The sequence below is a fragment of the Cajanus cajan genome, chromosome 3 (assembly GCF_000230855.2).
Source record: "Cajanus cajan strain Asha chromosome 3, NIPB_CcT2T_4, whole genome shotgun sequence".
Taxonomy (NCBI): Eukaryota; Viridiplantae; Streptophyta; class Magnoliopsida; order Fabales; family Fabaceae; genus Cajanus; species Cajanus cajan.
The window spans coordinates 73,325,076-73,348,390 of NC_138519.1; the positions used below are offsets into that span (position 1 = coordinate 73,325,076).

The 23,315-nt window shown below is 31.6% G+C and overlaps 4 protein-coding genes across 5 annotated transcripts; 2 read left to right on the forward strand and 2 right to left on the reverse strand.

The window, feature by feature from the left end:
- Nucleotides 1–523: 523 nt before the first annotated feature.
- Nucleotides 524–2,996, reverse strand: LOC109800176 (inactive tetrahydroanabasine acetyltransferase pauper allele). Its single transcript, XM_020360915.3, has one exon. It carries the CDS (start codon nucleotides 2,042–2,044, stop codon nucleotides 668–670), a length of 1,377 nt encoding a protein of 458 aa, XP_020216504.1. The 5' UTR covers nucleotides 2,045–2,996; the 3' UTR covers nucleotides 524–667.
- Nucleotides 2,997–4,631: 1,635 nt separating this feature from the next.
- Nucleotides 4,632–7,741, reverse strand: LOC109798873 (uncharacterized). 2 transcript variants are annotated; one of them, XM_020359306.3, is made up of 7 exons: nucleotides 7,624–7,741; nucleotides 7,344–7,469; nucleotides 6,755–6,868; nucleotides 6,349–6,627; nucleotides 6,096–6,209; nucleotides 5,000–5,072; nucleotides 4,632–4,911 (listed from the first exon to the last, which is right to left on the reverse strand). In XM_020359306.3, the coding sequence occupies exons 2-7, from the start codon at nucleotides 7,404–7,406 to the stop codon at nucleotides 4,874–4,876; spliced, it is 681 nt and encodes a 226-aa protein (XP_020214895.1). In that variant the 5' UTR covers nucleotides 7,407–7,469; nucleotides 7,624–7,741; the 3' UTR covers nucleotides 4,632–4,873. The 2 variants fall into 2 exon arrangements, with proteins under 2 accessions (XP_020214895.1, XP_020214886.1); XM_020359297.3 differs by having other exon boundaries at nucleotides 7,570–7,731.
- Nucleotides 7,742–14,396: 6,655 nt separating this feature from the next.
- LOC109800988 (tetrahydroanabasine acetyltransferase) lies at nucleotides 14,397–17,501 on the forward strand. Its single transcript, XM_020361941.3, has one exon. The coding sequence runs from the start codon at nucleotides 15,989–15,991 to the stop codon at nucleotides 17,366–17,368; it is 1,380 nt and encodes a 459-aa protein (XP_020217530.1). The 5' UTR covers nucleotides 14,397–15,988; the 3' UTR covers nucleotides 17,369–17,501.
- A 2,111-nt stretch (nucleotides 17,502–19,612) lies between these two features.
- On the forward strand, nucleotides 19,613–20,821 carry LOC109800979 (pentatricopeptide repeat-containing protein At5g06540). Its single transcript, XM_020361929.1, has one exon. The coding sequence runs from the start codon at nucleotides 19,613–19,615 to the stop codon at nucleotides 20,819–20,821; it is 1,209 nt and encodes a 402-aa protein (XP_020217518.1).
- Nucleotides 20,822–23,315: the final 2,494 nt, after the last annotated feature.

Here is a 23,315-nt window from a genome sequence, read left to right on the forward strand (position 1 = left end):
TATAACAAATATTAATAATTTTAAATATTTTTATTAAATAAAATATAAAAAGATTTAAATATATTTTTAGTCTCTCAAATTTAGGGTAAATATATTTTTGGTCCCTCAAATTTAAAATTATTATTTTTAGTCCTTATAATTTCAAAAAAAATTTATTTTAGTTTTTATATTCAAATTTTGTTAAGAAATTTATTCAACATTATTGTATAAAATCTACTTATTGGTGTCTCTATTAGTGAAAATATTACATTAAATTCGGTTCATATTGAATAGCTGTCTTAATTAGTCATTTTCAAATATATTATTGATAACCTAAGAGATTAAAATAATATTTTTGAAAATTATAGGAACTAAAAATAACAGTTTTAAATTTAAAGGATCAAAAATAAATTTATCTTAAATTTGAGGAACTAAAAACATATTTAAACCATATAAAAACATAAAATATTTTGATTTTACTAATTGTTACTAATAAATATTCTATGAAGTATAAAACTATTCACATAATATATCTTAAGCTTGATGAATGTAGGATGGTTCATTTTACTTGAAAAAAAAGGGTAATTAGCTGAATACAAGAACATTAATCTTGGAGTTGGAAGATAAAAAAGAAAAGGGCTAGTTAAAAAGAAGTCAATTTTACATTTAATCTGGCATTTACTCATTGCTAGATGCTACTTTCATCACCACTCATAAGCTTGAGGGCCTCCATCTCCTCCTTGAACTTGGGCATCGAAGCTTTGGGGAGGGAAACAAAGACCCTAACTCCTCCTTTCATTGAAGAATCCAAGTTACTAGGAGGCAAGAAAAGGCACAAGTCCACATAGCCAAACATGTTCCATGGAACTGGTACTATATTCACAGAACGCTTCCATCCAAAATCCACTTCTTCCAACAAACTCAGCTGCCTCCAATCTGTTAACACCACAGAGGCACATGTTCCTTCAATCCTAATGTTCCTTTCTCTCATTGTCTCCAACATGTTTATTGAGTTTCTGATGTACTCATTAGAAGGAAGCTTTTTGCTCTCTTTAATGAGCTTCACAACCTCCGAGAGTGGTCTTTCATCAAGTTCTTTCATTGTTTGCACCACAGCTGAACCCACAAAAGCATTACCATAATACCCTTCAGGCAAAGGTGGATCCAATATGCGTCTCACCCCTACTGTTAAACACAATAAAGTTTTCCCATCAGAGTTCAATTCCAAAGCTCTTGCCCTAGACCTCCAAACATAGGCACCAAGTGCTTCAACAGTTGTGAAGCTTTCCTTCACATCATCACTTTCCTTCATCAGTTCCATCTTGAGTCTCTGTATGCTCTTACCGTTCAAGTTAAAGCATTCATGTGAAATCTCCTTAGTTGGCCAAAATGGTGAAAAAGCCCTTGAAGTCTCATCTATGGGAAATTCGAGTGGCTCTTTGAGAAGTGTCCCCATTAGCCTTTCTCTTTCCCACACAGGTTTCACCGAGGGCTCACTTTTCCCACATGCAAGTTCAGCCAAGGCTCTGAAGAATTGAGATGCACCAAACCCATCACAAACACTGTGTGATAAGCCCATTCCAATGGTGAAACCCCCACAGAGAAACTTGGTCACCTTGAAAGCCAACGGGTGGTGACTAGTCTCATCTTGAGAAGGGTTATGATCAAACACTAATTTCTGTGCCGTTGGAACATCAATCCCTTCAAGATAGTGAAGAGAAGAGAGTTCACAGTTAGCAGTTGCCTCCAAGAATGGAACTCCATCAGCATTGCAGTTGATTCCAAGTTTTCCATCATCCACCAATGTTACTATCTTCCCTGCAAGAGGGTAATAGTAAACCAAAGCCTTTGAGAGGGCTTCTTTTATCACATGAGAAGGGTCTAGTTGGCCATTCGGAGAATCATGATTTGCTTGGTATACATAAATGGTATGACACAGAATGTTGAGAACTGGATCACTGTCAATGGTGGACAGTGAAAGAACTAAAGATGGTGTGGGCTTGGAGGGTTTAACTATCACAACATCCTTCATTTCAAGGACAAGGGGTGTCTTTAGATTTGCCATGAAATTTGATGTGTAAAGAGTAGAGATGTGAGGATATGAGAATATGTATTAAGTGAGAGTGAGATGAGATGAATATGTTTCATATATGTGTGTATATATACAGAAATAATTGTGTAACATTCCTTTGGTCTTATCCATCCATTATGAAATCGGAATCATTACACTCCCAACTCAAGAAGTGGGATATGTTGAAGAATTTGACACAAATGGAATTGGAAAGTGACACCTTGATTAGGAGGGAAACAAGATTTGAAAAATGTAGCTTACAATTATATTACCAACTTCGGTGCTCCTATGGCATACGGAAATTTGTAAGAATGTTGTTCGCTAAAACTAATGAAGATTTGTTTGGAACTTTACGATAAAATAAAATAAGATCTGCATGGTTGCGTGTGGTTGTAAAGTATCATTTTTATGCAAGTGAAATGATTACTCAAATTATTCCTACATATCTCTATCGTCATCATCTTTTGTTGATAACTAGACACATATATACTTGTGGGAATGTTAAAGAGTCCTGTGATGAGTAGAATAAAAAATTTAATGTCGTATTTAAGCATCATAACTCTCACTAATTGATTAGTCTTTAGAGTTAGACTTTCTTCCTGTGCTCAAATTCTAATAATAAGTTCAGAAATAACGAGTCAATGCTGGGGACGCTTGAGAACAGCACTAGTAGCTGGATAATATATATCTTCTGTGGTGGACAACTCCAATTGTGAGTGGAAATCCAAGATACGTGAATGTGAGAAGATAACTCCTGGATCGCACTAAATAAAGTTATTGTGCATGTTGCACACCAAGAAATCACACGGAAACTAGTGAGTTCTTGACACTTGAGTTAATAATCTCAAAGGGTTTTCTGAGAGAGGGTGATATAGTGTACAAGAACATGTACGCACTATGGAGTCATAATAGAATTCTTTTTTGAATAACTTGACATTGGTAGTTGACGAATGATTCTAATGCAAGTAATAAGTCACATGCCATGTGCTTCGTGGAATACAGCCATATGTGTGTAAATGGTATTTTGTAAGAGACTAGAGTATGAGAAATTAAGAATGAATCTTGACAATGTATAATTGTATGGTTATGAAGGTTAACTCATCTAATTAATTATCTCATTAGATGACCTTATATACAGACACAAGAAGTGTGTCAAGAAAGACATAAGACTAAGTGTAAAGTAAAACAATCTTTGACCGTACTCATATTGTATATGATTAATATCAACTCATTATATATAATATAAAATATATCAAAACCACCAAACACGTAGATCAATTGGTCTATGAAATGAATCTAGTTTAACCAATAATTCTGAATTCAAGTCTAGGGTATGCATGAATTTATTTATATGACTGACTTGTCTTAATTTATATTCTCATATTCATGGACCTAGAAAGCAAATGTTTAAGCATATACTTTAGAAATATGATTTTCTGTCCAGTATACCACAATGTTGGTTGAAAAACATACTAGCATGATAAGGTTGTTTGTAAAGGTGTAGCTAGTGATAAATAAAGGGAGAGTAGCGCGTCAAAGTGTCAACAGACAACAGGTGTTATGAAAGTGCCTATCATTGTCAATCCTTATTTTGAAGTTGACGTTCTTTACGCGGAAAAAAAATTAGGGTTTGGTGTATGTTTGGTTTAGTGAACTGATGAACATTGAACCGGTTCGAGTGGAAAATTACCATTTCTATGGTCTAACCGAAGAACTGGCCAGTTCATAAAATAGGCTATATTATTTGTTTTCAATCCAACTGATGAGTCTGAGTCAGTTTTGATAACACTAGTTGAGTGTAACAAAAAGGCTAATATCCTACAATGCAGTGAATTAAGGTTCCAATTCTATTGAGAAATTTTTCTACATTTAATGTCACTGTATCAAACATGATTGCCTAAAAAAAAATACATGTAAAAAAGAAGAAGAATAAATTGAAACTCTAGTTCTACTGAGTCTGGGATGGGCATGTTCCTCTCTAGTTGAAGATGACTAGATGAGGTTGTTGCTGTCATTCAAACAAGTCAGATCCAAACATCAAAGATGTTCCAATAAATAGTTGAAGTTTCCATTATGTATTGGTAAATGTTTACCAGTAATGTTATTAGTTCTGGTTGATACATAACCAAAGCATTCAAGTGAAAAATGTTCTCCCAAAAAGATCCTACCCCCTTTTTTCGGCAGTAGTTTTTCAATATCGACCACTAAACCATTATGCCACGGTAATGGGGATGTTGAGATAAGTTTAGTTACTAAAAACTAACCATAAAAATCAGTTATATTGAGCATGATCCCCACAAGTTACTCTGTCACATGCACACGACGTAAACTGGGTACATTATTATTAAGAAAAATCTTATTTAAAATATATTTATTGTATCAAATTTTGATATTGGTTAGTATAAAGATTTTTACACTGTTTAACTAATATAAGGCGACTTAAAATAATTATAAAAAACAATAAGTTTATCATATGATAATTCATGATTAGATTTAAAAAAAATTATACTGTTAGCATATTTTAATTAAATTTAAAAATTATTTATTACCTATTCTTCACTTATATGGTATCAATATCAACTAACAAGCACAACCTTTTGAGCCTTGGACATATCAACATAAGCTATCAGAACAGTAACAACAATTTTGGTTTGCCAGTTGCACGTGAAGTAGGAATAAATGTCAACCAAAAGTTCAATTCATGTATGAGATAAGCATATTACAAATATGCAAACAGAGAGAACCTAAAGACAAATTACATTAATAACATTCATTAGTTGTCATCTCTTTTATCTCAATAATGAAATGAAATTCGAGAATGATTCATCCAACCATTGTCCTCTTTCGTCCTCTTTGTCTCACTACAAGTTGTTAATACGTATGGAAGTAAGAACAATGTCTTGAAGAAAATATGTCAAATTTAAACAAGTATAAGAGGGAGGGTATAACCTTGTGCTAGCTTGTTCAATGTGGAAGACCACTGCTTTGATGACTTCTTGTAAGCAGCAAGTATCTGATCCATCTATGCATACAAAATCCAATATTGAAAAATGTCAGTCAATTGATTATTTGTTTATAACTTGTGCTTGTCTGAGTAGAAAGCATATTATGGAAGACTAAGGTTGAACTAAAATGTGAACTCATGCAGCATGGATATCTGGGTAGTTTAGTAAATACCTGTTTGAATAAACTTTTCAAAAAATATTTATAGGAGAAGAAAATAGAAAGAAAAAGTGAAATTAGTTTTTTTATAAACTAAAATTAGTTTATACATTAGTTAATTTGTAGAAACCCTCTCATTAAATTTTTCAAAAATTTTTTTTTTGACTTACATATAAACTAATTTTAGTTTATAGAAAACCTTATTTAATTTTTTCTTCCTATTTTCTTCTTTTATAAGTGTGTTTAGAGAAATTTATCCAAACAAATCCTAAATCTCGGCCTCTTAAATCTATGGTACAAAGGAGAGTGTGATTGTTGGTCAATGAGAGGTTCATTTGTGAGATAAGGAGTTGATCCTATTCAATACTCTTTGTTTATTTAGCCCAAACATGTTCTATGGTATTACATGCAAAAAAAGGATTAAAATTGACTCGGTGAAAAGGGATATTTAAACTTTATCCCCTAAAGTTTTTGCACAAATCAACTTTAGTGCACAAACTATAAAATCCTAAATGAAAACAGTAGAACACAGAAAATTAGAAGAAAAACCTTCATTCCATTGGCACATTTTGGTCAAAAAAGCTAATCACAAGCATGGCAGAGGACCTCTACATCGTCAAGTTAAATTAGAATATTAACCAAAGTACATGTTTATGAAAATTAAAATGAAAAGTCTAAGGCTTTAAACTTGGTGTACTAAAATTAATTTGGACAAATAGTTAAGGTAAAATTAAGATGTAAAGTGTAAGGCTTTAATCTTTTACCAGACTCTGGAGTGTCCTCTAATTCAAATTTTCATAACAGACAAATAAAACCCTGTTTTCATCTCCTTAATTTTCTATGGCATGTCACTCAGTTAGGGGAGAATGAAAAGTTGGCTTACCACGTTCCCACACGAAGAATGCATTGAAATAAGAGCTCTTTCCAGAACATACAAATCAACAGCTTTATCTTCTGGTAGAGTTGAAGTGAAGCTCAATCCAAAATCAATAAGAACCTACACAAAATACACTTGACTTCTGTAACAGATATTGATAACATCTCTCATGGTGCATAACATGAATGGATATGCATTAAAAAAAACATGAATGGATAATTGGTTATTACAGGACCTAAGAAGACATGCATGAACTCACCAACTGCTTGGCGTCACTCTTCAGTAACATATTTGATGTTGTTAAATCACCGTGAACAAGACCACCATCATGTAATTTTCCAATTGCATCACCAATTTGGGATGCAATATTGTCCAGCCACTCTCTATCGCCACCACGTGACCCAAATTCGAGAAGTACATCTTTGACTGAAGGCCCCTCAACATATTCAAATGTTAAAGTGTGCAACACAGGATCCACAGCATAGAGCACAGGAGTGCGAACACCAAGTCTCCTTGCTTTGGTCATGCACCTTGCTTCCTGCTCCAAAAACCAATTCATGAAACAATATATTCAAGAAATGCAACGAAAAGCACTACTAAATAAATGCATAGAACTTCAGCAGGAAAAAAATAACACAATTTTTTTTCCTTCTTCTAAATCTGACCGCGTTTAAGCGCTTGAGGGTCAATTTTGAATCCAAAATTGGATGCCTGTACTTCTTCGAGAAACGTTCCTTGACAACAGATTTCCTTCCCACAAAAGAAGACTCAAAAACCCTCTACAAAAAGGAACATAAAAACGACATAAGTATTTGAAAAAACAAGATAAACCAGGCTCATTAGTGCAATTTCATAAAATAAAAAAAAAATAATAATCATCCAAATGGTGGGCAGAACAAGTATAAAAACAACAACAAAAGCCTTATCCCACTAGGCCAGGTTAGTTATGGAATCGCATAACACCATTTTTCTCGGTTAAAGACTAAATTCTCATAGATACTATTCACCATGATATTTTCTTAACAATTTTCTTATTGTTACCAAAGGGTTGAAGAAAAAAAAAATGAAATTTTAGTATTTTACAAGAAAAAAAAAATGAAACTTTACACAAAAGGGTAGAAACCAATTGCTACCAAAGGGGGTGATAGCACTTGCAAGGTGAGGGCACCAGTAAAACCAGAAAAAAAAAATTGAAACTTTAGTAAAGGGTAGGTGTTAATTGCTTCTACAAATCCAGGGTGTGATTAAACTTACAGCTTCAGCTCCTTGCTTGAGCAGAATGAGAGAACTATCTCTTGAGTCAGCTTCAGTCTCCATAGTACTGAACTTTTCTGGCAGTGAAATTCCTGGGGTTTAACCCTTTTCAGCAACAACAGTTATCTGCCCCCAAAAGAAAAAAGATTATAAAATGGAAGGAAAAAAAAAAGAAGTTGCTATTAATTCAAGTAAGAATTGGGGTTGAGCGAATTCAGTCATTTACAATTAATTCAAAAGTGAAGAGGTAACTTCAATTGAAATGGTTATCATCCAGTACTTGGCATCAATTGCAACCGGAAGTCAATTGCAGCCTCCACGAGTTCAGGAACAAAGCATATTCAAGTGAAGTAACACACTTTAGGGTAACGGAATTGAACAGACGAAACGACACGTTTTGCGGCAGTTTATATATATTTAATGTACAAAATCGAAGTCAAAAGAGAACCTGTTGGTTTCATTGAAAATAGTATTTTACAATGATTTGAAAATTCAACCAGTTATTCACATGCTCTAATCCCTGGTTAAAAGATTTATTAATACCAGTGACATTGTTACACTTTCTGTTTATTAAAATAAAAATAAAAAATAAAAAATAAAATAATACAAATATATTTGTTTAGTTGGTATTGTGATTTATTTTTTTAGTATCAAAGTTTAAGTTTTACGTTTTTTAAAAATATTTTTTTTAAAAAAATTAATAATAAAAAATATAATATTCTATCAAATATGAAAATTAAAATAATTGTTAAAAAAAATATTTTTTTATATATTAATATAAATTTATTAGTCTGATCGTGATTTTTTTTTCTTCTTATAATTGATACTAGCATAGAAAAAAACTTGTACTTTCATAAAAAATAAAATAAATTAGTTTTATTATTTTTAAAATGTAGATATCAAAAGAGAATATCTCCTTTATATATTATTAGTATTTGTATTTGTGGAATGTAATGTTTAATTAATTTTTTTATATAATAATAAAAAATAAGCTTAAATATGTTTAAACTATCTCGAATTAGCTCGATTTTTAGATTACTATTTTAAAAAAAAAATTGTTAAAATTACTTGACAATTTTTTTTTTTCAATTTAGTACCTAACGTTAGTTTCCTCTGATAAATGATGACGTGGCAAACAGACTACCACGTCATCACCCAACGGTGTCTGCCACGTCATCCAAGGGACTACCACGTGAAAATGGTGATGACGTGGCAAACACATTTGGGTGATGATGTGCTAGGGATCAACGTCAGGTATTAAATTGAAGAAAAAAAATTTAGTCAGGTATTTAAAATAAAAAATAATAAATTAATAGGTAGTAATCTGAAAATTGACCTAATTAGAAGTAGTAATTTGAAAAACTGACTTAATTGAAGGTAGTAATCTGAAAACCGACCTAATTGGAGGTAGTAATCTGAAAATTGTCACTGAAGGACAACCTATTTTGAGGCCACCATACTTCGATTGCATAAATTACATTGAGTGAAAGGAGTGTATGCGAATATTCATACAATCCATCGACTTCAAACTTTGGTTTATTATAAAAAATGGATCAAAAATTCCAACAAAGATAAAGGACAATGAAGAAGTGGAGAAAAGTGAAGATTAATAAGATGAAGAAGACATAAAACACCTGTAACTAGAAACAAAAGCAATAAATGTACATAAATTAGCTTCCCATTGATCATGTATAGAAACTATTACACTTGATTATAAAAAAAGAAAATTATGGAATTATATTAAAACTCAATATATATATATAATATATATGTGTGTAATATTTATATTTACTAATAATAAGTTTTTAAATAAAAATTTAATTTCAAATCTTATAAGTTTTACTTGTAAGATAGGAAAGTTAATGCCATAAATATTCACTTAACTTTTATATATATATATATATATATATATATATTTCATTTTGTATCTTTCACTTATATGGAAGTACTGAAAATTTATTTGCTAAGTCAAGTCTCCTCCAGACGGAATTCTAGCTACTTTCAGTGACAATTTTTAAATTACTACCTTCAATTAGGTCGGTTTTTAGATTACTACCTTCAATTAAGTCAATTTTTGCAGATTACTACTTATTAATTTATTATTTTTTGTTTTAAATACTTGACTATTTTTTTTCTTCAATTTAGTACTTGGTGTTGGTCCCCCTCTATCAAGTGATGACGTGGCAGACGGTCTGCCACATCATCACCATGTCCATGTGGCAGTCCCTTGGATGACGTGGCAGACACTGTTGGGTGATGACGTGGTAGTCCGTTTGCCACGTCATTATTTAACAGAAGAAACTAATGTCAGGTACTAAATTGAAAAAAAAAATTGTTAGGTAATTTTAACAAAAAAAAAAATTTAAAAAGTAGTAATATGAAAATCAAGCTAATTCGATATAGTTTAAACATATTTAAGCCTTATAAAATAAATGTATTTTTATTTATCTAAGTTTAAGTTTGAAAATTGTGTTGTATATATGTAAAATTTAATTTTTTTTTAGTAAAAATATGAAAGATTACAATGAGGATTGAACTTAAATCATCATGTTTTTAATTATCTCAATCATTCCCCACCCAATCACTAAGCTAATCATAGTGGTTATTTTCTCTAAATTAGAATATAAATAATTGTTTATGTAACATTGAAAAATTAATGCATATAATATTGACACTAATATATGTATTTATTGTAACTATTATAATTAATGTATATTGTTGATATTTACTTATTAATGTTAATTATATTAGAAAAAATGTTTAGTAAATATATTAGTTATAAGAAGAATGTTAGTATTAGGTTCTTTATCACATTATTTTAAACATATTTTTTTACTAGGTGAAATTTATTAAAATTACAAAATTTGATGAATTTCATATCTTACTTATTTAACGAATTTTTTTCCTAATTTTGTAATTTTTAATAAATTTTAAACAATAAAAATAAGTGTGTTAAAAAGTATGTTAGTAACACTTCTTTATATTCGAAATTATCAAATCTATATTTTAAAAAAATATAAATAACTAAAAAAAATTAAAAAAAAATTACACTTCATAGCATCGAATTCATGTATGACATCATAATAAGACTATGTTTACTATATTATTGTTATTTTGCTTAAAAGAATTGAGATTCAAATTTAAAGACATATTTTGTCGACTTGTATGACATCTTACATCGTAAAATGTAACATAATTTTTATGTTTCATTCTTCTATATCTCAACCTATATGATAATGAAAATATCATATTAATTTTATAATTAATTTTTTCATCAAATCAGTTTTATAAAATAAACAATGGAAATTTCATATTAATTGACTTTTCAACTTCTATTTGAAGGTATCCCTATTCAAATAAGCATAATAAAAAATTATTTATTTATAAAATATAAATCAAAAGCTAAGTTTAAATTAAAAATAAAACTTAAATAACAACATTTTTACATATATATATATATATATATATATATATATATATATATATATATATATATATATATATATATATAAAAGTTGAATTGTACGACATTGTGACTCCATTGAGTAGAAAATCTGAAGTAACCAAATGAAACCGGTTAGTAGAAATGGTAATATTCTATAATTGAATAATAGAAAAGTTCAATTTTTATATTTTGTATAAAATTTATATACAGCCAATTAATCAAATTTTATAATAGAAATAATTTAAAATAATTATCACAAAACTTAACCAAATTCAAAATAAACATAAATACAAAATAACAGCAATGATGTTTAATTAATCATGTTAAAATATTTTGAGCCAAAGTGATTGTAAAAATAATATGTATTATTATATAAATTTCATATTATAAAAAATTAAATAATTATTTAAACAAGTTATTTAGATAAATATGCTCCATTTGAGTATTTGACTTAATTTTTTTAAAATATAATGGCCTATTATTTCTATTTTCTTTGAAATATTTTTCAAAATAGTTTTTTTAAATATGCATGAAAAATTAAATCATTGCGAGATTCGATAATATTAATATCCAAAACATCCTATTCATTAAATATTTTTCATATATGAAAGTTGAACCGTGTTTTATTCCTACAGGGCAGAAAATGTGAGAATCATAATGCATTACTTTCATTTTCATATATCAATTTATATATTAATTGCATGTTTTTGGTAACTATTTTGATTGAAACAAAAATTTATAATTTTGTTTTGAAATAAAAATAGAGAAAAGTTATACCTCTTAGAAACTTATAACTTAAATGAATGTTTTATGATTAAATGATTGTCAACTTTCGAGAATAAGTTAATGAATCGATCAATGAAAAATCTTTTAGTTAGTATCAACAATGTCTCATTAGATCTCACAACCAAATGTTGATCATAATTAAATCATTTTAACAAAATTTAAATAAAAAATTATGAATCAAAAAATACTATCAGTTTTATACTCTAGAAATAATCATCCTCCTTCAATCAAGTCAGAATTTGAAACACAACAAAATATGATTTTCTCCAAAACCATACAAAACACTTGTATTGAATTAAAAGTTAAAATAATAAAATAAAATAAAATGCAAATGGCTTAGGAAGCACTGACCTTGAAGGGGACATTGCAAATTGATGAGGAAGAGACAGTGCGATAATGTGGAAAATCAGTAGAGGAAGAAGCATAATGAAGGTGACTTGGTAAGTTTGAATGAGATTAACTCTGAGCCATATTTTCACATAAGCATTAAACTCTTTCAATTCATGTGAATTATAGAAAGGAAAGAAAGGATCCTTTTAAGAAAATATATGCTTTTTGGGAAGTAGTAGCCTTCTCGCACAAAGATTTACCGCAAAATTCATTATCATCAAACATGTACGAATAATTTGTTTTAATTAATGAGATTATATGAGAAGAAGAATGATAGTCTAGTTATATAATTATATGTATTTATAATTAGAAATGGTTTCTAAAAGAAGAGAAATGAATGCATAGCAAATTGCATAAAATTAATTTTTACATGTAACAATTAATTTTAAATAAATAGTAGAAACTTAATAGGTATGCAATAATTAGATAGAAGCTAAGAAGATAAATGAAAGTGCAAGTCTATATGAATTCAATATTTAAACTTTTTTCTATTTTACTACTTGCATAATTGGTGCATTTTTCAAAAGTCTAACATGTTCTCTTTCCTTAACTTCAAAATTCTTCTCTAAATAATGCTACAATTATTATTATTATTACTATTATTATTATTTATATATATATTGCTCTTACCAAAATCTACTAGTTCTCCAATAAAGAGGATGACATCCTAATTGCTCCAATATTTGTGACGCTGAAAGGCACACATAAAGGCATTTTGACACTTAAGTTAGAAAAAAATTTAAGTTAAAAATGAGATTAAGGTTAGAATGATACTTGATGTCTATATGTGATTGATCTTATTTCTAAACTTAGAGATAATATTATATGATTTTTAAAAATATTCTGAATTAAATATGTCCAATAACAATATAAATTATGAATGAGACGATTGATCAACTGTGCTAATAGATCCAACTCCTTAGAGTCTCTTTCATCTCCTAATTAAAATTTCATGAAATTTTGTTGTACGATAAAAGATAGTTAATTCCTATGCAACACAATTATTAAAAAATTTATAGTAAAAAAGAAAATTTTGATACTTGTTACAATATTTTTTTGAAATCTCAAACTTTTAATTGGTATTGAGATCTTGAATTGAGTTATAGTTGGACTCAACGAATTTTGACCAAAAGCTGCCTATACTATTTGTGGTTAGAAGCGTCTAAAACCTTACGCCTGATGCTAAGTAGACTATATATATACACACACGTTGCTCTTTTCTCACTCTCACGACATGTCTAGTAATAATAATTTATACGTTTTTTTTTATATGTTAATATCTCCTTATCATATTATTTAGAATAATTTATACTAATACGTCAAGAGGGTTTCTTGAAATTACATACAACTTTCTTGTTATTTTAACGTTTACTAATACCATCCTATATATGGATAATATTTTTGAAACAAATAAAGTGGTTAATGTACTATCACAGTGGTGTAAAAAAAACCATTAAGAAAAGTTAGTATTGGATAGAAAAAAAAAACAAAAAAATTATTTATAATCTCATTTAACTTTGTAGAAATTTTAATATAACTTAATTATTTATTGTATCTCATATTTGTCTTTGCATCCCTCCCTTTTTATTTGTTTCATTATCAAGGGGTATTCTTTATCAAATACAAAAAATTAACCTCTTAAAAATTTGATAAGTACTAAATAAGTGGGTATCTTATTTTTAGTTTGAATTTTTTGCATTTCTAAGAAGCAAAATTAAAAGCCAACCATTTGGTTAAACAACATAAGCCCCTCACCAATAACATCATCCCAAGTTGGTCTCATCTTTTCCTTTTAAGATAATATTTAGACTAAATTATATTTTTGATCCCTTTATTTTTATCGATACGTAATTTTAGTCCCTATATTTTAAAATTGAGACATTTGATCATTATATTTTTTAAAATATAAAATTTTGATTTTATTGTTGATTTGATATTCGTTGATCATTAAGTTTTGACTTTGTTTAGTAACCTATCACAACTTAAATGATGTGATATTTAGTAACATAATATGTAGTGATAATTAAAAAAAAAAATACAAAAAGTCTTTGTTTATATAATATATATATATATATATATATATATATATATTAACAAGTAATTAGTAATTATTTTATTAATAAATTTTATTTGTATGCTTTTTTTTTAAATTTTTTATATATCCAAATATCGTATTATTAAATATCAAATCACATAAATATGAATAAACGTTAAAAATTAATAATTAGTAGATATTAATTTAATAAAAGAACTAAAATTTCATATTTTTAAAATTAGAAAAATTAAATAATTCTATTTTAAAATAAAGAAACCAAAATTACATATCAATGAAAATGAAAAAAAAAACTAAAAATGTAACGACTCGCCAAGTCTCACATAGTCTGTAGCGTCAGGGAAAAATATATAATATACATTTCCCTCACCATGTACAATGCATAAAATAGAACATCACGACTAAACAATTATGTACACCATGAGAATAGACAACTAAAATCTCATATCTACATATACAATCGAAAATGTGACATAATATAATATATATAATATCTGGCAGCCACTACATCAATAAAACAAAATAAAAAGATTAGCTCTCCTGCTAAGTCTCATCCAAAAAGCTAGCCTATCCGTCACAGCATAACACTTCCTCCTGATCTGCTCACATATAAAAGTATGATCATCGGAGTCCCAACCACAAGGGAAATAGTTAGGATAATCTCATAGAAATAATCATCATAAGACAACATCATGATATAATAAACAACAATAGAGTACTACATGTCAACTTTCACCTTCAACTTGAAATGCAACAATTACATCAATAACAACAACATATGCTACATCAACTAATGCGTCCTCATGTATATACAACTAGGAGATCTCTAACAACTGAGGTTGAGCAGTCTAGGTGGCATAAATCCTACCGAATCCAACATTAGACCTATCTCAGTCAGGTTAAGTATAGGACATTGTTAGGAACTCCGAAGAGAATCAGTTATATGCAACAATAGTTGATTTCTCAAGTGTGCCACTTAGACTTGGAGGTCTAGTACTATTGTCAAGATAGAAAGGTTTGGATATGAGTTATAAGCTTTTTTTTTTTTTTTTTTGAGATAATTATGCTGACATTTGGGTAGGATTATGGACAACATTTTCCTTCCTTCTAAGTATTTGTATTGGTGTATATTTAGATTTTGAATTCAAACCAGTACTTAAACTAGAATAATTAATTTCTTATTATTGATCACGTGTTTGATGATAGAAAAGCGCTATTTTTTTTACCTCTAGTTGCACATCTCTTATATGTTAATTTAACATTAAAATTTAGTTTCATACTCATCATATATCTTAACATGTGCAAAATCGTCATTAGCTTTTCTATGCAATTATAGTTGTTGCCGGAAAAATTAAAGTAACGAGATCCACGAGGTCCAGGTTGTGTTATCTAATTGTTATTATAATGTTGCATGAAACTTCGAACTAATCTTAATTATATATCACGTGTACAGAGCGATAGTACATACTTGGATATAAAAGCTTAACAAAATAGTATGGTATAACTAGACAAATATCTTAACAAAGGCATGGACATTAGGGGGAAAATTTGGATCACATGAACTTGATGAAATATAAAAAGACTAAAATACGTAAAATAGAGCCAATCGATCACCAGCACATGGCAACATGTCAACGTGTCCTCCATGCTAATCAATGAATGACTAATTAAAATTATTTTCTTCGATCTTATGCCCGAGGCATAATTCTTTCTGGAAACAAAATACTGTATTTTGTTATTTGAGAAATTATATTTATAACATTTATTTTATTTTATTTTTATATATTTAATGGAACAACACATGTGTTGTTGGTCTTCTTGAGTATATATCTATATACTTAAATTATTAAGCATAGAGATATTACGTTTCTCGATGATCAAATTCAAATTTATAGAGATCGACTACTCCCACATTTCAAATCAAACAACACACAACTACATACTTTGATCTTTAACCTACCATAATTTTGTATGGCACCTCAAAAGGAACCTTTCAAGCTTACCTTGAAAGAAGTTGTACTCATCAAACCATCCAAACCAACACCTTCTTCCATTCTTTCTCTGTCTACACTTGACAACATACCCGATCTTAATAGCCTGTGCCAAACCGTTCATGTATACAGATCAAGATCTACATTTCATGATTCTGAACTAGGTTGCCCTAATGACCAACTACTACAAGACCCTGCTCATGTGATCAAAGAAGCACTCTCAAAGGCTTTGTTTTATTACTACCCTCTTGCAGGTAGGTTACTAAAGAACACTGATGGGAAGCTTAGAATCAATTGCAATGCAGATGGTGTTCCATTCTTGGAAGCAAATGCTAGTTGCCACCTTTCTTCTATTCATTACTTGGATGGCTCTAACATGGAAAGTGCAAAACACTTGGTGTTTGATCTTCCTACTTATGATGAAAGTGGCTACCCCTTGGTGTTCAAGGTGACAAAGTTTCCTTGTGGTGGCTTCACAATTGGAATGGGGCTGTCACATGCTGTTTGTGACGGTGTTGGAGCCTCTCAATTCTTGAGAGCCATCATTGATTTTGCAAGAGGGAAAAAAGAGCCCGCAGTGAAGCCTGTGTGGGAGAGAGAGAGGCTAGTGGGAACAATCACCAAACAGCCCTTGCAAATTGATTATGTGGATGAGACTTCAGCTGCAGTTTCACCTTTTTTGCCAACAAAACTTCTCATGCATGAGTGCATCAAGGTGGACAGTGAGAGCATCACAAGGCTCAAGATGAGTTTGATGAAGGAAGGTGACATTGGTGAAAGCTTCACAGGTTTTGAATCACTTGCTGCATATGTGTGGAGGTCAAGAGTTAGGGCCCTAAAACTGAGCCATGATGGGAGGATTATGCTGAACATCACAGTTGGGGTGAGAAGACAGATGCTGGATCCTCCTTTGCCTGAAGGGTACTATGGGAATGCAATTGTGGATGCTGATATTATCTTAACAGTGAGGGAACTCAATGAAAAGCCACTCCATGAGGTTGTGAGGCTCATCAGAGAAAGCAAGAGGGTTGCTTGCAATGTTGATTATGTGAGAAAATACATCAACACTTTAGAGACGGAACAAGAGGATTTGGATGTTAAAGGAAGTGGTGCATTCTTCACTATGACTGATTGGAGGCACTTGGGGTTCTTGGAAAATTTGGATTTTGGATTTGAGGAACTTGTGAATACTGTACCTGCTCCATGTGACATGTTTGGGTCGGTTGATTTGTGCATTTTCTCTTCTCTTAGCAAATTGGATTCTTCTATGAAAGGAGGGGTTAGGATTTTTGTGTCCCTCCCTTGTGATGCCATGATCAAGTTCAAGGAGGAAATGGAGGCTCTAAGCTTTTTCAATTGAACACTTACTATAGGTTCAACAAATGTAACTTGTTCTTTTTCCAACTACTTCCCACGTTGTATGAATGTAAGATCAATCTCTTTTGAAAATAAATGATATGGTTATGTCCATTGTATACACGGCATGTCTTGGAAATTCAAAGTTTTATCCTCTAAATTAAGTATGGTTTAAATACCACTGCCCCATTTCTTTCAGTAACTATGTGGCACTTCTTTCTTCAACCTAATCTTTTTCATGATTATTGTAGATGAAAATATACAGAACTTGAAGATATTTATTTGTACAACACAGCGGATGAATTGAGTTTATTTAGGAAGTCTAATATTGATGTAATATTCTATTAATTGTTATCTCATGGTAATTAATATTCTTGATTTGTTTATTGAAAGAGATATTATTATTAAAGCAAAGATCCTATAGTATATGCATTAAATTATCTCTTGCGATCTCTATTCTGCAGACAAAATATAAAGAATGCCATCGGGATACACTTCGTTTTTATTATATTTTTCTGGCTGTCCATTTCTGATTCTATATATATTTTCTTTTTGTTCTGGTTTAATATATGCACATATGAAAAACATTTTACAGGGTTTATTATTTTTTACAGAGTAAAGAATTTTGAATTCCTTAATTTTACGAACAACACATGCTATATATATATATATATATATATATATATATATATATATTAATTTTTGTCATATCATATCAGTTATCAACTTATACTTAAATCATAAAATTTAGACAATTTTTTAATTGCTACACCCCTACACATCCTGAAGACACTTACAAAAGACCAAAATGAATTTGATTCGATATTATGAAAGAGAAAAAATAAAAAAGCATCTAAATTTTTTTTCTGTTTGTGGGCCGGGTGTCCAAATATCTTTTCTGTTCATACTTATACTTTCTCACTTTTAACACCTTTTCACTAGGTGTTATAACATTTTGCATGTTCACAAATCATTTTTTTTTGTTTTATATAATTGAAACTCTTAGTAAAAAAAAAAAAATTATACCCCTCTATTTCATTTTGTTTAATGTTTGTAAAAATAATTGTCTATTGTAAAAAACGCAGGCCACCATGAACCACTTTTTCATGTAATTAATGGTGCACCACAATTTTTAACCATCAAATTAATTTCTTCCTCGTATGTCTATGTTGTGCCTTCCTCATGTAATTCTTTCTACTTTTTAGATCTTCCTACCACCAATTGCATCATCCACTAGAGTCCCTCCATCGCTGGCTGTCGATGACAATGAAACCTCTTCACCATATATATGCCTTCATCGTGGAACCCCTCCATCATTATATCTGTCGTGGGGGACTTTTTGGGTGATTAATTGCTAGCAAGGAGAACCATTATTTGTGTGTTTCCTTGCTTCACGAAATTGTTATTGGGTAGTGGTGCCTGTGAGTCAATACTCACAAGCTCAAATCTTTATGCTATGGTTGTTGAGTGAGGTTTTAGATTCAGAGGGAATGAAATTTTGTTAAAGGTCTTTATTCAAACAGCACAATGATTGTTAGGATGGTCGATGGCATTCCAAAGACGCTGTACGATATATAGTTGATGACAACAACATTGTATGACTCTTTGACGATGATGTACGACAATTGACATCAAGGGAGGTAAATTATAACATTTTGAGAGATTAAGATTAATGTTATGTACTCCCAAACAATTGACCAAAAACTTAATAGATTGGAAGTTGTTTCGAAAATCAGAGTCGAAGGATTTTTGAAGTCAAATATATAATAAGTTGAACAGAGCAACCTTTTTAAGTGTTGGAAAATTTTTTCTGTCGATTTTTTTAGAATAAATAGCATTGCTCCAACAACAAATTTCGTTTCTTTTCTTTATGTTCAGCAACAAAAGCAAACCTTCACTACTCCGATCTCTCCCGCCACGACCTTCCGTTCACCAAATCAAACAAAGCCATGCACGCGCCGTCGTTTCGGGCCACCACGCCCCCTCCACCCTCCTCCACCTTCTCTCTCTTCTTTCTCTCTCCTCCCCCGTCCCGTTCCCTCTTCACTACTCCCTCTCCCTCTTCGCCTCCATCCCCTACCCCACTGTCTTTGCCTTCAACACGCTCATCCGCTGCCACGCCAGAACCCACGCGCCACCTTCCCTCTCGCTCTCCCTCTACTCCTCCATGCGACGCCGTTTCCTCACCCCCAACCAGCACACCTTCACCTTCCTCCTCCACGCATGCACCAAGAATGTAAACAACCATATGGGGGTCCAAGTTCATTCGCAAATCATCAAGCTTGGTTATGCATGCCACGTGTTTGTTCGCAACGCGCTGATTCATTTCTACTGCGAGTGTTCCTGTGTTGATTCTTCCAAAAAGGTGTTTGAAGAGGACACCCTTTGCCGCGATGTGGTCACGTGGAACTCCATGTTGGCGGGTTTTGTGAGGAGTGGGGAAATTCGTTCTGCGGAAAAGATGTTTGATGAAATGCCTGAGAGGGATGTGGTGTCGTGGAGCACCATGATAATGGGGTATTTTCAAAATGGGCTTTTTGAAGATGGGTTGGAGTGTTTTAGAGAGATGAGGGAGAAGGGTGTGAGGCCGAATGAGGCTATATTGGTTACCTTGCTTTCGATTTCGGCGCATTTGGGTTTGCTTGGGTATGGGAGGCTTGTTCATTCCACGGTTGAGGATTTGAGGCTTCCGGTGACTGTTCGTATAGGGGCGGGTTTGGTTGACATGTATGCAAAGTGTGGTTACGTTGAAGAGGCGAGGGTCTTGTTTGATGGGATGGTGAAGAGGGATGTGTGGACGTGGAATGTCATGATTTGTGGGCTGGCTTCGCATGATCGTGCGAGGGATGCGCTTGAGCTTTTTCGGAGGTTTATTGATGAAGGTTTTGTACCTGGGAGTGTCACTTTTGTGGGTGTGCTTAATGCTTGTAGTAGGGCTGGTTTGGTTGGTGAAGGAAGGTACTACTTTAAGTTGATGGTGGATGGTTACGGCATTCAGCCTGAGATGGAGCATTATGGGTGCATGGTTGATCTCCTGGCTCGTGCTGGTTTAGTTCATGAGGCGGTTCGGTTGATCGAGGGGATGGCAGTTGCGCCGGATCCTGTGATGTGGGCAACGCTGCTTGATGCGTGTAAGCTTCATGGATTTGTGGAGATGGGGGAGAAGATTGGGAATAAGTTGATAGAGTTGGATCCAAATCATGATGGGCATTATGTACAGTTAGCTGGAGTATATGCAAATGCAAGAAAATGGGAGGATGTGGTTAGAATTAGGGGGTTAATGGGTGAGAGAATTGCGGGCAAAGTTGCTGGTTGGAGCTTGATTGAAGTGCAGGGTAGAGTGCATCGCTTTGTTGCAGGGGACAGAGTGCATGAATGTTCTTTGGACATTTACAAAATGCTTGAAATAATAGGATTGAGGATACCTGAAGCTGGTCTACTCACTGAAACATCTTAACTGTGCTAAGGAAAGATAAAGAACATGCAATTAAAGAGCAGAGTGAAAAGTTAGGAATTACTTGTGGCCTTTCGGTAACAGTATTTGATGGTGCATCATAATTATAGAGTTTTAGAGTTTAGGAGGTCACGAGTGATCAAGTTTATGTCCAAACTCCAAAGTGTTTGATAGAGAGATACAAATAGTTTAGGGGTAGCAGCAAATTTCACCATTCAAGGGAAGTATATATGGTTTTAGGTGTGTTTTGAAATCCGCTTGATTGACATTGAATAGTATTTTTATACTTTTCAATGAATAATCGGAGAAACAATGAGTGTTGGATTGGGTAGAACATAAGTTTTGTTGGATGGAACTGATATAAAACACATTCTTAATATTGGCGTTGAATAGAAGTTTTATACTTTTCAATGAATAATCAGAGAAACAATGAGTGTTAGATTGGGTTGAGATAAGTTTAGTTGGATGAAACAGATATCCAAACACATTCTTAATTATTGGCATAACCGTACCGTATCAAGTCTACCCTGCACTTTACCATGCTTCTTTAATGATAACATTCTGTTTTTTTCCATGTTTTGTTTTCCCTAAATAATTTTACATGATTTCCTCAGTGCACAAATTTAAAAGAGAAAACAACAACAAAGGAAAATAAGGGAGAAGAAAATGGAAAATGAAAGCTCCTCTCTCTCACGCACACCCTCTCAGTTGTCCAAATTAGCACCAATTACCAACCCCGGCACTATAGCATAGCTTTCTCTTTTCAACCATTTTACTCAACACCATTCCCACTCTAGTAGTCTCATTGTACCACTTAACACATACTCCACTCTCTGCACACACTCAATGCACCCCCTTTTCAGTGCACCAACCTTTAGTTCACTGCATACATTCACTTCATATCATCACACTGCACACATGCCATGAATTCACCCACTCACCCCTTGCACACACTCACTTGATTGGGCTTATATAAATTTATCAAGCAGGGGAGTGACAGGAGAGGGTTTTTCACCAAAACTTATTCAGTCTAGATACTTGATATATCACTCAGCTTGTTGTATTTAACATTGATGTCAGAAGGGTTTGCACTGGAATATATTGCAGGAATACAGAGAATAAGTTTGGAAAAATATCGTATGTTATTGAATGAAATGAGAAAGCACACTAAAGTATGATACAAAGATGTATTTATATTGATATCAGATGACTAAACTAATATGTTCTGATCTATTTGAAAAATAACATACTTAACAGCCGTAAAATAATGGCCAATAACACTAATTATTGTGTATCCTAACACCCCCTTAAGCTGGACAGCAGAAACTGAAAAGAAGAAAGATCTAGGAGCTTTGTAAAGAAGTCCGCAATCTGATTAGCAGAAGAAATTGAGAGAGCAGGTGGAAGAGCTGAGACTGAAGTTTCTTCTAAATAATATGACAATCAATTTCAATGTGTTTGTTGTGTTCATGGAAGTTGGGGTTTGAAGTGTTGGAAAGCTTGTATTGCCTATCTCAATCCTCTAACTGCGGTTTATATATTTATCGGGCAATTTGTCAGATGAAAACTAACTGGAAGCAAAATAATGAGCAAATTGTTTGTCATAATAAAGCAAGGCAGGAGGAGTAATGAACTAGGTTCGCAATTCTCTCTAGTTCAAAACAAGGTGATCCTACATTTTGTTCCTTCTTTTATATATCTGCTTAAATCTGTTGATCAATAATGGAGAAATCAATTGTATAGGATTAAGTTTTACTTCCTGAACTACTTTGGCATTATGTACTTATGTTTGTGTGTTCAATCATCGAAGCAATGAATGATTGGGAGGACAAGTTTAGTGTTGGTGAACGAAATATTATGGCCATGAAGGGAATGCAGTGTCTTTTTTGGGGGGCTATTTACTTAATCCATTAAGACTCGAGAGCATCACGTAATCAATTTTATAATGAAAAATGCCACTAATAAAGATTTAAAGAATTAATCTGGTTAGACGTCCATAACTAAAATTTTCAGCAAGGGTTATGCCTAGAAAACTGTTTTACTATATTCCACCAATTGAACCATTTTTTTTTAATGCTTTTACTGATTTGGACTCGTACATATCAAGACATCATCAATTGTATTTCAATATTAGTATCGTCTTATTTCACCGTTTTCTATTTCTATTTTTAAAGAAAATAAAAATGTGTTTACTTTTAATTTTATAAAATGTTTTTTTAAACTGTTTTCAAAAGAAGTCCATATTTGAAAATGAAAAAAAATGTCATTTTCACTATTTTATGCACTTTTAAAAATACAGTGGCTTGTGATGGTAATTATTCAATTTTTTTATGAACTTGTTTCTAAGTTTGCAACCTTGTACACATAATTCAATGGATTTAATTTTTTTTATACATGCAATTCAATTGATTTGTCTTATATTTTCTTTTGTGTGCAAAAAAATATTGTTTGATACTTGCATATGTATTATATATATTAATATATTAATATTATAAGA

Coding starts and splice junctions, on each gene's coding strand:
- LOC109800176 (XM_020360915.3), bottom strand. CDS start 2,044: ATGGCAAATCTAAAGACACCCCTTGTCCTTGAAATGAAGGATGTTGTG.
- LOC109798873 (XM_020359306.3), bottom strand. CDS start 7,406: ATGGAGACTGAAGCTGACTCAAGAGATAGTTCTCTCATTCTGCTCAAG. Junction 6,869..7,343: donor TCAAGCAAGGAGCTGAAGCT/GTAAGTTTAATC, acceptor TCCTTTTTGTAG/AGGGTTTTTGAGTCTTCTTT. Junction 6,628..6,754: donor CCCTCAAGCGCTTAAACGCG/GTCAGATTTAGA, acceptor TTTTTGGAGCAG/GAAGCAAGGTGCATGACCAA.
- LOC109800988 (XM_020361941.3), top strand. CDS start 15,989: ATGGCACCTCAAAAGGAACCTTTCAAGCTTACCTTGAAAGAAGTTGTA.
- LOC109800979 (XM_020361929.1), top strand. CDS start 19,613: ATGGGGGTCCAAGTTCATTCGCAAATCATCAAGCTTGGTTATGCATGC.